General features: G+C 40.4%; 1 protein-coding gene across 5 annotated transcripts in view; it reads right to left on the bottom strand.

The window, feature by feature from the left end:
- Positions 1 to 1216: 1216 nt before the first annotated feature.
- Positions 1217 to 14051, bottom strand: part of UGT8 (UDP glycosyltransferase 8) — a 48178-nt gene continuing 35343 nt past the window's right edge. For all 5 annotated transcript variants that reach the window (XM_037394147.1, XM_037394174.1, XM_037394164.1 and 2 more), the window contains exons 3-6: positions 9463 to 9605; positions 6830 to 6906; positions 5129 to 5348; positions 1217 to 3546 (exon numbers count right to left, since the gene is read on the bottom strand). In XM_037394147.1, coding sequence (XP_037250044.1) covers positions 3183 to 3546; positions 5129 to 5348; positions 6830 to 6906; positions 9463 to 9605 — 804 coding nt within the window. In that variant the 3' untranslated portion in view covers positions 1217 to 3182. The remainder of the gene's footprint in view (positions 3547 to 5128; positions 5349 to 6829; positions 6907 to 9462; positions 9606 to 14051) is intronic.

Genomic DNA, 14051 nt, shown 5'->3' with positions numbered 1-14051 from the left:
ATGCACAGAACAAAATCAGAACATAATCAACTTCATGAAAAGTGCTATCTTTCAAGAACATCAAAAAGATTAACACAGAACAGTATTAAAAACCTGATTTTGCAAGTCATCTGGGGAGTAAGACAAAACTGCTAGACATTCATTGATTTCCTTAAACTCCAAATACTTGATAAACGTTTCCAGAACCTATTTCTGTAGGTGATAATTAAACTGTCTTAGTTTTATGGCTGCTTTGTTCTTGAATCATTGAGCTGCTCAAAGGAAATCAGAAAGCAGCATACCAGAACCTGAAGTGTCTCAAGCTTCTTTGAAAATCTTTGTGCAAGCGGCACGTGGCTTCTGTACCTCTTACTGTGGCTATTTCTTGCCTGCTAGTTTTGCCCACAGAATATTTTTTCTCTTGGTTGCTCCAATTACCTTTCATTTTACACACAGATACTCGGGAGAGCCATGAAGCCTGTTTAGAAAGCTGCGTGAGGGCTGCAGGTGACACAGCTGTGCTACCAAGGGACTCCTGCTAAACAGCAACTAATTTTGCAGCAGTTTTACTCTCCTCCTGTCAGACATTTTTTGTGGAAATGCTCCCCCTACTCCATTATTCCCCGCTTCGTCCAATACAGATTTCTTTATTACTGCAGGGGGCTGAAATAAAAAATAACTATACTATCAGATCATATCTGAACTTAAAAGAATATGACTTTGAACACAGCAGCTATTTCTATAGGTTAGGTGGATCAGGATCCATCCAGAAGTTTGGTAATACAAATAATAATGCAGCAGCTTCGTCTTTTTGCATCTGAATCAAGGTGGGTTTATATCTACAGAGGATATTCAGAAATGAGTCATCTCATCTAATACCACTGTGAAATTATCTTTTAGTTTTGCTTTCTAAGAAACGGGCATAACTTCACATGTACAGAAAAAAACCCCACACTTTACCAGGAATGTTCACATCATCTTTAAAAATTTGAACTGCCTTAAAAATCTGGTTAAGCATTCCATCTTTCAGATGATTCAATGCTCCTACAAGAAATAGGTCTACATTCACAAAATATAGTAATATTTGATTTCAAATACGTATCATGTATCACTGCATATACTGAGAAGAAAGAATCTGTGTATCCTAATAAGCATTCCCATTTATATACACCCACATGCTGGGTACTTTAAAATAAACAGCATTCATTTGAACAAAAATATACTTCCAACAACAGAATTTCTCTATTAAATCCATGTTTATTGCTTAAGTTTTATCACAGTGGAGATTAAATTATGCTTAATCATCCGGTCAGTGCTTTTGTACCTTCTTCGATGCCAAAAAAAACATTTAAACCAAGTCATTCATACACTCGAAGTCTTATTACCATCCCACCATTCATCGCCTCTGTGTGCTCCTTTAGTTGCCACAAACTGCAAGATTGTAAAAAGGTATAGCTAATAGGCTTATTTATAATACCATTTTCTTCAAGTATTCAGAAAGCAGTACAAGTAGCTGTACTGTATATTAGAAACATATCTGTACTGTTATTTATTGCTATAGGATAGAGGCTCCTGATGGAATGATAGTGAAATATTGCATCACTGTGTATGAAGATGATCTCAGCGTCCTGTAATCATCACAACTCTTCCCACGTTAGTGAACGACACTAGGTAAATGGGTTTCTTTCCTTTCTCTTTCAGGCATGGGATTTCAAACTACAAATAAATAAAGCATACACTCACAACATGTGTAGTGCAAATTCCAAGTAAACAGAATGACATGGAAATAAACTCATAGTTGCCAACTTTGGTTCAGCAGGGCAGTTATGATTTTATGCCCAGCACCCTGCATCCCCACCCTCGGTGCGCACCACCGCCAGCGTCCCATGTCGGCGACAATGATTGAAAAAGATTGTTGCAGGGAGGGGCCGTAGCAGGGGAAGGAGGAGACGGCCACCTCTGCAATCCTTGCGCTTGGGTGGCCAGGCTTCGCCCCACGCGTCCCATCAGACCTCAAAAGGAAGGCTGGTCACCCACCTGGAGAGCAGCCTCCCATCCCACGTCGGAGAATTCGTATTGGCAACTATGCGAAACATGGATTGCGTGGCCCAGACTAATAGAAAGTAATATTTTTCCAGATACAACCATTGAAAGAGAACATCTACAACGCTGCGATTTAGAAAGAACTTAATAATAATGAGAATTAATAGGAAAGACATTCAACTTTCAGGGGGTGGGGTGTGTGGGGGGTGTTTGTCGTTTGTTGGGTTTTTAAACAAATCCCAAGGACTGGTTTGATTCTGCACAGCTCTGGGCCATTACAAAACTTTCTGCATTAAGCACAGGGCTAGATTTTCTTTTTTTATTGTTGTTGTTTGTTTCATTTATTTCTCTTAATTATGCAAATCTACTTCCCACACAGCCGTATTTTAAACTGAAATAAAACTCCCTAATATTTTCATGGTATAAATTATATATGCAGAGAAAGGCAACAAGAAATTTTGTATAAATTAAAAATTAGGATATATTGTAGACCTGCTCAAGACCCTTTTCTCCAGAGTATCGGTAGTGAGCAGAAGAAGAGTCATGCAGCTTATCAGTAAAATGAGTACATATTTTTGCCATTTTTCTTCAGTGCTCATTTTAAGATTTTTTTTTCCTATAATGTCTGTGTTCTCAGTCTGCAGCTTGCTATTTCTTGCACAAAGACTGGGAAAAATTATTTGTTTAAACAGCATTCTTGAACCTTCAACAAAGGAAACAGAACTAGTACTAAAGTTCTCTCAGCTAAAAGATGGATGGATATATTAAAATAATAAAAAAATAAAAGAAAAAAAACCTCTGCAAATAAAAAGAAACCTCTCCTCATTCAGGACATACACATTTAGCTTTTAAAAACTGAAAATTCATAAATACGGTCATTGTATAACTTTAGAGAATTAAGGCTTCTAAAAACTTCAGTGCCAAAATAACCTCTCTGCATCAGTATTTAGAATAAAATATTTTCCATTTTAGGTTGTGCTTGCCTTTTTTTTTTTTTTAAGACTTTTCTTAGTTCCATAGAATTCTGTCACATAATATTACATACTGAAGGGGAGTGTTAGAACTGCTTATTGAGGTTTTAAGTAGTTGTTAGACTAAGTTACAGCGATAAAATTCGATTACTGATCTGATTCATTACTACTTTACATGGGGCAGTTGGCTCATTTCACCTTTTTTTCATGCTTAATGTGGCCGTTTCTTCTATACTTTCCATTTGGTATCCCATTCTGGTAATGTCCATTAACAGCGCTATGTTCGTTGCTTGACCAAATATGTTTGCTTTGTTTGCAGATAAATTTTGTTATCCTGGCCAAAACAGAATAAAGGCAGGCAGCACCTACTAGTACAACAAAGGCAATATCCAGTAAGAAATACTGATAGAAAGAGATGCTGTAAACAGCGGCACGTAGATGTTGGGCTCCGTTGTGACGGAGGATGTAATTAATCCAGTATACAGTCCGGTTAACAGGATGACCAGGTTGGTCTTTGTGAATCTCTGACAGCCTCTGGGCCTGCTGTCGGTAGCTACAGGGAAGAAAAAAAAAAAAAGAAAAGGGAAGAAAAGAAGAAGAATTGTCAGCACACTGAGCAAATGCAAGCCTGCAGACACATAAATATGTTTAAGCCTCTTCAGATCAAACAGCGTATTACTGTAGGACTCTGGCAACCACCAGCATACAGAGGGCTAGACACGGCAAATAATCTGTCTTTAAATCAGTTCTTACAGCTCATTGATGAAGAATGACTAGAAAAGCAGACCCCTGTGTGACTAAAGGCAGAAATCCACCCTCCAGCAAAGCGACGAAGAGCCAAGCTGACCTGCTGCCAGAGGGAAATCTAGTCCAAAATGAATCCTATTGAGTGAGACACATTTGCCCTTCCGCTGTAAAGTGGCAACATACCCTGTCTAACTCTCATTTGTGTTATCGTGCAGCTGAATTACTAGAGGAACACAACAGACTATTTCCACTTGAGTCCAGAGTTCAGCCGAGAACTTTCTTCTTCTCAGCAGGCTGTCCCCAGCACCTGATAATGTCAAATTCCTTCTCCCTCACCACTGCTGCAGGGTCAACAGGTTATCCATGTAGGACTTGCCTTTAGACTAAGGATAATTGCACAACGGTAAGGTGATGCAACTGATGTTATCAAGATCTCTTTAGCAACATTCCCCTTCCGCTGTGGTCTCCTTTCCCAAAGCAAGCACTGCTTTTGCTCCCATGAAAGCAAGCAGCATTGTCAGCACTGTACCCCAAAACTATGGTTAGCTCAATACAATAAACCACCAACTAACATGCCGTTATTTTTAACCTGGAGATGGCCTGAATATCACAGGTATTTAAAACAGAATAGTTCAGAACAAACTTGTAACGTGACTCTCCTTGCACTTTAATATCCCCGAGCAAATTTGTTTGCTGGAATTAGAAAGAGTTATGAAACCCAGCTCATGGGCTTTTACTTACGACGTAACAACAACAAAAAATCTACAAAAAACAGACTGAAGTCCTCATATTCATAATAACTTATAGTATTGTCATTGTAATAAATGGCCTTCCTGACCGTAAAAGAGGCATTACTGGTCAGAACAGGATTATTCCCTCCCCCCCCCCCCCCCCCCCCCATCAAATCACAGGACTTTAGAAGAGTCACTCTTTTTTAATACCTCCATACTTTTAGCTACAATCCAAACATGCCACCCTACATTCGTATAGGTGTATTTTGCTCCAGGCCCCTTCAGCAGCACAACAGACGCTGCTAAATATGAAGTAATCAAGACACAAAAAGAGACCTTGATCTGCAACAAGGAACATGTCAGTACAGGTTTGTTTCTATAACCTTTCTGCCCTTCACATGGCAACTGTCACAAAAAACAAATGAGACAATTGAGGTTTGGTACACTGAGCAATGAGTTTAGCAACTACACAGAAACCTGATCAATTGAGTAATCTTGTGAAATGGGACAACCATCCAAAGACTTGCCCCAACTGTACACACCAATAAATTCCAACATGCATTTTCTTTTTCCCCTTGCACAAAGGTTCTGTATATGCATACTTAATCTGTCACAATTACTTAAAATAAAAGCAAGAAACAATCACTCATTCCATACCTGGGATCATTTATAACTTTTACTAGGGCTTCATACAATTCGTTCTCAGTGATGGTCTTCCAGTTCAGCAATATTCCCATGCCTTTGGCCTGCACACGAGTCATAGTATCATAATGGTCTCCAAAAAGAGGAATCCCCACCACTGGGACCCCATGGTACATGGTCTCAAAAATGCTGTTCAAACCCCCGTGACTAAGAAAAGCCTTAATGTTAGAGTGACCTGAAAACAGAAGAGGCATGATGATTAAGAAAAATATTTGTATTTCCTTAATGTAAAGTTATTGAGGCAACTGGGTACTACACATTTGTCACCATGTTTCTACGGCTGCAATTCAGGAAGGCAAAAATGAATGCCACTGGTTTTGAAGTTCTTCTCAAACCACTCCGCTGAAATTTCACATGTATTAGATTATTTCCTTATACACTAAGAGAGAGGGAACGACCAATGCAAAGAAAATTCTCACGTATACAAGTTGTGTAAAATTATAAATGGAATAATTAATATACATTGTTTACTCCTAAGCAGCTGCAGATGGTGACTACAACTAGTTTAGCAACACAAATGAGCCAGGGAGAGAGCATTTTTCCTCATTATTCATATGAAATACAACCTACTTAATGACAGGACAACTGACGTTACATTCTCTCTAAAGCTTCACATGCCTTACTCCAGGCTAACAAGATCTGACAATAATGATAACCTCATGTAATGGAAAAACGAGACTGCCTCAGAGCAATTTAGTAACCAAAACAGATCTACCTGCTTTAGAAGTCATTTGCCTAATCACTACATTATGATAAATACGCCAGCTGACATGCACACACACTGATGCACACACATGCTTAATGCATTCATCAGTGCCCATCATGCACTAGAGCTGTTTGGCAAACACACAAACACCCAGGTATCCCAGAGATGACCTTAAACATTCTGTCGCCCCTCGGATGTGCAATGCATTCAGCTACCCTTCGACAAGGAAGGAAGGGGAAAAAATAAAATAAAATACATAGACTAACATATAGTGTTTACCAAAAAGATGGGAGAATATCAAGTTTCATCTCTGCACCTGAGAACTTGGAGTACCTCAGCTTAGTTAAACAGAAAGGTTATTATCAGCTTGCAACACGTGCCCAAGTTCTGGTAGAGCTTTCTTCAGAGAAAAATAGATGTACATATATACAGATCCCTAAGACTCGTTTTGATGCAATTTGAACAAATTTCATACACTCAGTTTTATGACACTTCCATGAAGAGGCCAGTCAACACCACACCATGCTTTTTTGTAACAGAGAAATAAACAGTGACAGTCATCAGTTCCCTAAAATATCAGATTCAAGAAAATTCCTACTTATTTATCTTTGATAATTATTTTTTCCTCAAACAGCATAGCTTCCATGGTATACAAGACACTTGTCAAATTTTTCCTGTTTATTAGGCGAAATGGTCCTTGGAATAACTACGTCCTTCCACCCTATTAACTTAAGGAAAAAATGAAGTTAGTACCAGGGAAAGATAATTAAGATCAGGGAGGTGTTCAATTTCATCATCTTGAAATTCTGATGAATTCCATATTCTTGTTCTAGGGCTTCCATTACAGAAATTATCCTAGCTTTATGGCTGCTAATGCAGTAGTATATTGTTGAATGAGTAACCTGAACTCAAGTGAGAATAAGCCATATATGAGCAGAATAGATACTCACCAAGGAGGTCATTTTGTGGCAACCATTCTATAAGCTTCGTATTGTTGCCTAAATTCCTTGGTTTGTTTCCTGAAAACCTAAAACAGTAAAATCAATTGGAAGCTGAGTTATCAAGACCTCCAAAATCAATAAACTCAATCCAGGGAATCAAACCAAATGATCCACAAGCCCTAACCAGATTTCCCGTTACATGGGGGTACGTTTACTCACTATTCCAAAGAAAACAAAATAGGCTCAACCAAAATGCTGTAAGTAGCTAGTAACTTCCACTTCATTCATTTTCCTTGCAATCTGGCTTGAAACAATGTTTTCTATTAACACAATGGCAATGCAGCTCCTTCTCAAAGCACGTAAGTAACTCTTCACTGTGACTGGCATGAGGTGTTCCTTTAATTTCTCTGTGATTCCAGGTCCATTGCTTTACTGAAAACTTGGGCTGGTCCTAGATAATTAACTCCACCAAGAACACCCTATCAGCACACAAATCATAACCCCTACCACCAACACAAGGCATTCCCTTTCAGCCAGCCAGTTCCTTGTAGCTCCTGATAATTGACACCATCTTATTTTGAAATAAATTACTAATACCAGGAAGACAAAGGCTGACAGCTCAGCTTATGAGGCAAGAAGCTATTGATGAAAAGTTCATAGAGATCAGACTGCAAGACAAGTGTATTTTTCTTACTTGCTCAACTGCCTAAAACCCAATGGCAACATCTTACTCACCTGGGGGCAACCCAGGAAAAGTTTAACCCATAAAATACAGACTAAAAGTACAAACTGATTTACATATTAATGTTATACACAGTTAATACAGAAAGTTAATTATATTCTAAACAGAAGAGGGGCAAAAATTACCAGTGACTACTAGAGGACAGAGCTGTTTTGTGACAGCTCCATCAAATGACTTAAAAATATTCTAGTTACTAGAAAGCATTAGAACTGCAACTTCAGAAAGAATCACCTACATATTCCCAATTAAGCAAGCCATACATCTTTACAACTGGCTTGTATGTTCTGTATGTTGAAAAAAGCCTATGTTACTCGTGCAAAGTTAAACAGAAGTAAATAAACTGCGCTACTGTTTTGGCTCTAACTAGCACTCCGTAATTACAAGCATAAAAAACTACAAACATTTTCTTGATTTGGCATTGTGACATAAAACTACCAAACAGTACTGCCACCTTTCTCATATTCAGAAATGCCTTAGTATAAAAACCACCTGTGTCCAACACAGGCCATCAGTGATCTGAAGGGAAAAAAAAAAATAAAGAAAAGTAAAGCTGGACTCATAATTTGGTATTTAATTATGGATCTCAAATTCCCACTGGGGTGACTGAAAGCCACTTGCTCAGCTCTCCCAAAGACTATGTCTTACACCTAGTCCCAGGGACATCTTCCCATTCCACAATTTGTGATGGAAAGAAACAGCAGGTGGGTTCCCTTATCCAAAAAGTCATTTAGCAGGTAACAGATTGCAGATAAAACCAGAACAAACCAAAAACCAGAACAAACAAAAAAGAGCATTGGTAAGGAAATGCGAGTGAGGAAAATGAAATATTTTAACAGAAGGCTTCAACTGAAATCATTGCTTTTGCATTAAAAAAGCTATCCGCAAGAAAAATCCATTAAAATTGATTTATGTACTACAGAAAGGGGTTATTTCCTACAGAAAAACATTCCAGGGAAAACATGATAAAAGGATAAAACAAAAGAAAAGTAGTAAGATCAACTGGGACTAATAGCGTCACAGGCTTCATAAGAAGCTTATAGCGGCTCTAACACAAACGAAAACTGAGGAGATCTTTACTACAACTACCAAAGGTTCTGTGCCATTGCCTGTAGAATTTCCATTTTCCTGTTCATTAGTGGGGTTCACTATTTCGATTACACACCGGTGAAAACGGTCCCTAAGAGACGGCAGGGAACGGGCTGCTAAACAGACTGCTAAGGCAACTGCAGAAGTGCAGCTGTCATAAATTTTATGACATTTATTATATGGAAACCAATGGTTCACACAGACTCCTCTGAATTACGTTACAGAGCGATGCTCCATGTGAAGCGGAGCTGACTAAACAGTTCTTGGATTTTTACAGTAAGTTGAGAGCACTACTCAAGATGTTTTTAGAGCTGGAATGAACTGGATTTTTACTCCTGCAGATTTTTCTTCTTCCAATTTCTCACAGAAAAAAGACCAGTGAGAAGAACAATTATGAAAGTCTATGTTTACAATAAAAAAAACCAGGCCCAAAAAAGCAAGGAAGAGAAAGAATAAAGAAAGCTTAGGATTAAATTAGCAGGATGACATTCTTGCTCCCCAGGGTGGCTTCTTTAGCAGAAATGATGACAGCATGTCACAAATGTTGTAACCTCAGACTCTTTCTTCACTGTCCCCATTCCTTCTAGGATGTAAAGTCCGCACAGGAGTATAACCTATGACTTATTAGGCTACAAAATCCTTCTTATAGCAGGGGACCGCAACATTTCCACACAGAGCGTCTTTCAAAAGAGTCAAGTCCCCTGTGCCACCCAGACTGTCTCAATTTCAGCTTCTGCAACCCTAAATCAAGATTGCACAACAGGAAATAAAGAGTGTTTCAGGTCACCCCACATACAACTGTCATGGCACTTACCTCCAAATAACTCTCTGAGGCAGTCTTGCCAGGGCATGTGCTAACTTATTTGCTATCTCTTCTGACAGGTACTTCACTCCAGCTCCAAATGAGACAAGGACAAAACCATTTTCATTAGCACCATTCACCCACGTCTGGAGGTCCTGTTGAAGTGAAAATTTATACTGAGCACGGTAGAAGCGTAAGTAAACCACAGAAACAAGAAATACACATGGCTTTGGAAGAACAATTGTCTGTTCATGTTACTTCACAAGGCAAGTTTCAAAAGTCACAAACATTTTAGAAATCAGCAAGTATAATGACTCAGTACTTCAGAATCCACGGTACAAGCTATGGACAGCGCAATTCCTCCAGGTTTCATTTAGCTTCCATATTAACAACCAGTTTCTTTTGATAATTTGTCTTTTCTTAACTGATCGGTTGACACATTCGCAAGTTAACACATTATATTTTAACTCATCAAAATATGAACAGATCTATCTTGTAGCATCAGCCTGGACACACAGCACAGGAAATACACTAATGAAGTCTGGGACTTAACTGTGATTTCTAGCCTTAAAGGAAGTGACAGAGCCTCAAAAGAGCTGGTCTTCTTTCATTTATATAAAATAATAAACACAACTTGAAAGAAGACAGAGCTTAAAAAAACACCTTCGGTTTCCACTGCTCCAATATTTCAAGTATTAACGAATACTGCATCTGCACAGCAAGTACAGGGTGAATGCCCTTCTTTCTTAGACTTAGATACTTTAACTTACTTAGACCTAACTGACTGCCTCTTCCGCAGGTTACCAGTGTTAAACTTGTGTATATTGAATATAATAAAGGCCAAAGCCCTCTACATCCTTACGCTCATCCTCCTCTTGTCATTACTCTGAAACTGAGTCTCTTGCAACGCAATTTTTGCTGACCCTCTTGAATCAAGGGCTGCCTCAACTTCGGCAAGGAAGGCAACAAAGCCAAAAGCAGAGATCTGCAGTCCTGCATGCTCTGAAAGCAGAGCCAGCATCAGCCTCCTGGGGGTAACCCAATGGTCACACCGTAAGATTCAAGTTCAGCGGCAGCAGCTTTTACAGCAGGGCACCCCGTGACTCTTCCTTCTGCAGCAGGGTCGGGCCGCTACCTTCAGCTGCACAGGGCTTTGGGGCTCTCACCAAGAGATGCTCAGCTGACACGTGGTCACTGCTAGGAGCACCCAATGCACAACCATGGCTGGTCCAGGGTTTCATTGCATTGCACACCTCAGTGCCTTGGGTCTAGCTACAGGTAACTGGGCAAGTCACAGTTAAGTTGCAAAGGAGATTGCAACATGCAAACGCTGAGGGATGCATTGGTGGAAACAGGGTTTGTGTCACTGATGACAAGGCAAGCCAGCAGATGCCACTACCAACTGCCACCAGGACAGAAGGGGCTCGGCAGGGCCAGAGGAAAAACCATCCCAGCATAAGACAGCAAGCACAGCTGCCAGCTAAACAAGTCTCAGCCACAAGAACAACACCATTTGGCTTCAGGGCTGGAAAAATGATGGGGGAAAAAAACGTAAAAGCCTCAGTGTCCCCTTTCCTGTTGAAAACACAGATTTAAATTCTAGCTTTTCCAATGCAACTGTTGGCAGGGGGAACTAAAAAAACCCTGTATCACTGAAATACAGGTGTGATCAGTCTGCCCAAAACTATCTTCTGTTTTCCAGGATATGGTTTAATTCTGGTCTCACCAAATTTAAACGTAAGCCAGTTCAACACCAGTACGGCAACAGGAAATGAGTAAAAAGAAAATTAAAAGCCCTGTTCACAATGCACTTCTTGTCCTGATAATAAATAGCAGGCCAGAGAGCAATGGAGTAATGCTGTGCTACTGTATCTGAGCACAGAACCACAAAAGCTACCACAAAAACCAGCAGGCATACCCAAGATCTGCACATTACACTGGGGGTTGTACATGAGTCTCTGCTATACAGTGAAAAGGGGATTCCATTTCCTCTAGAATCCACACCATTTCATTTTCCTTCATCCTTTCCCAGTGCACTTTTCCATATTTTTTCCCCCTGCACCTGTGGAGGCAGGAGGAAGAAGGAAAAGGAGAGGAAGTGTCTGTGACCTGCCCTGAAGCAGAATCATTTATTATGGGCTGACATGAAAGTTTCCAAGTGGTTTTGATTTGTTTAAAGTTTGTCCTTGAATTTTACTGAGGACCTAGGGCATGCTGCAAATGTAATTATATTATAGTCACTTTTACTTAGTGGTTCAACTAGTTACATCTTGAACCATTTCCTATCTGTTGTTTAAAGCCAAATAGAAAATAACCTTTTGGGGGCTCTAGGACAAACCATTCTGAAAAGCAATCAAGTACCAAGCTGTAAGAGACAGCTCTCTGCCCATTTGTGACATTCCGTCAAGTTATATCCTGGTAGCTGAACTCACCTGTTACAAAGTGGTTTTCTTCAGACAACTGGAAGAAGCCCAGCACTCGCAGGCTCTGGTCTTCATAGGGCACTCACCAACCCTGATACCTACTGGAAGTTTCTAGGGTGCCTTCCTGATGACAACTCCATGCATGACACAGGTGCTCCACAAGTCAACAAGAGGAGACACTCTGCTGGACCTCACAGACACAAACAAGGAAGACCCTACCTGGAGTGCAAAGGTCAGGGGAGCCTTAGCCACAGCGACCATAAAATGAAGGAGTTCAGGATACTGAAAGGACAAGGAAGATAACAGCATCTCCTGGACCCCAAGAGAACTGACTCTGGCCTCTTCAGAGACCTGCTTGGAAAAATGCCTTGGGATACAGCCCTGGAGAGAAAGGGGTTCACGAGTCCTAGCTGATACAAGCACCACCTCCTCCAAGCCCAAGCATGGTCCATGCTAATAAAGGTGGCAGCACATGTGGCAGGAGGATGAATAAAGGAGTCACGGCAAGACTCAGATGTAAAAAGGAAGCATACATGAGGTAGAAACAGGGAGAGGTGGCCCGAAGGGGGAGGAGGGGGAATATACGGGCACTGCCTGAGCTTGCAGGGATGGGGTTTAGAAAGCCAAAGCCCAGGTACAGAATCTGGTAAGGGACATGAAGGGCATCAGCAGCAAAAGGAAGGTCAGGGGAAGCATGACCCCACTGCTAAATGGGACAAGTGACCTGATGACAAAAATAATATGGTAAAGGCCAAGGTTCTTCACACTTTCTTCATCTCATCCTTTACCAGTAAGGCTGGCCTTCAGCAATCCCAGGTCCCTCAGACCAGAGAGAAAATCTGGAGCAAGGAATATCTATCTACCTTCAGTGGAAAATCAGGCTAGGCTACTTTTAAATGAACTGACCACACACAAGTATATGGGACCTGATACAATGCAGCCAGAAGTGCCAGCAGGCATCCAGGAGCTGGCCAACATCACTACGAGACCACTCAAATATGTCTGAAAGGTTAGTGCAATTGCAGGAGATTCTCGCAGACTGGGAGAAAAAAGAAAGAAAAAAAAAGAAAAAAGGAGAAAACCCAAGAAAAATAAGCTAACATCACTTGCATTTTCATGAGGGAGGATCGATCCAGAGAATGGGCTGCTCAGCCTCACCGTGATCCCTGGAAGGCAATGGAGCAAATAATCCTGGAGGTCATTTCCAAACATCAAGGACAGCATGAATGGAGCAGTCAGCACGGATTTATGGAGGAAAAATCAGCTTGGTCAACCCAACAGCCTTCTACATTGAGAAAACTGGCTCAGTGAATGAGGTGCGGCAGTGGGTGTTAACGTACATTGGCCTGAGTACTGCTTCCAGCACTGCCTCTCACCATAGCTTCACAAACTGATGTACTGGCTACACAAATAGACAGTGAGGTGGGACTGAAAACTGGTTGAACTGCAGGGCCTAAACAGTTGTGGTCAGTGGCACAAAGTCCAGCTGGAGGCATGTTTGCTTTTAGTAAGCACCAAACCAGAGTAGCTGGCACCATGGCTCAAACATTTCTCATTCAGCACTGCAAATTCCTACCTGTGACTACTTATTCTTAGTCACACAGGTTTCTGCTGCGAGAGATCAGTCTGTTCTAGCTCAGGAATGGCTCCCAAGGCTACTGCTCCTCTGTGCTTAATCAGAAAATCTTCAAGACTTCATAGCTCCAGTGTATTCACATAGGAAGAATTACACATCATTAAGTAAATGTAGAGGAAGTATAAAATATTTCCTTGTAATGGAATTTCTAAAATGGCATTAAAAAATCCCCATGTATACAACAAATAGCTATCATGTACTTAGAATTTTATGTAGAAGGAGAAAAAAAAAAAAAGGAACTTTACTAGGTACCATGGAATTAAGAGTCACCCTACAAACAGGCTTTTGCATTTTATTGTTGTGCAATAGCAAAGCAACTGCTTTCTGTTACTATAGCTGATTTCATAACCAAACCTTTGTAACCCTCCCTTTGAAGGTAATCCCACTGCTTCAGTGGAACATAAGCACATACAAAGGACAACTTAAAATCTTGACAAGTAAGACAATATCCTTGCCATCAGGCTCAAAAGATGTAATTTGTTTGCCATATTAATCGGGATTACATAAAAATATCAAAATCAGTGGAATACAAACTATTTTAT

Source organism: Falco rusticolus, chromosome 1 (genome assembly GCF_015220075.1).
Source record: "Falco rusticolus isolate bFalRus1 chromosome 1, bFalRus1.pri, whole genome shotgun sequence".
In the NCBI taxonomy this organism is placed as follows: Eukaryota; Metazoa; Chordata; class Aves; order Falconiformes; family Falconidae; genus Falco; species Falco rusticolus.
The sequence above is the reverse complement of the archived record's forward strand: the minus strand, read 5'-3'. Positions and strand labels throughout refer to the sequence as shown.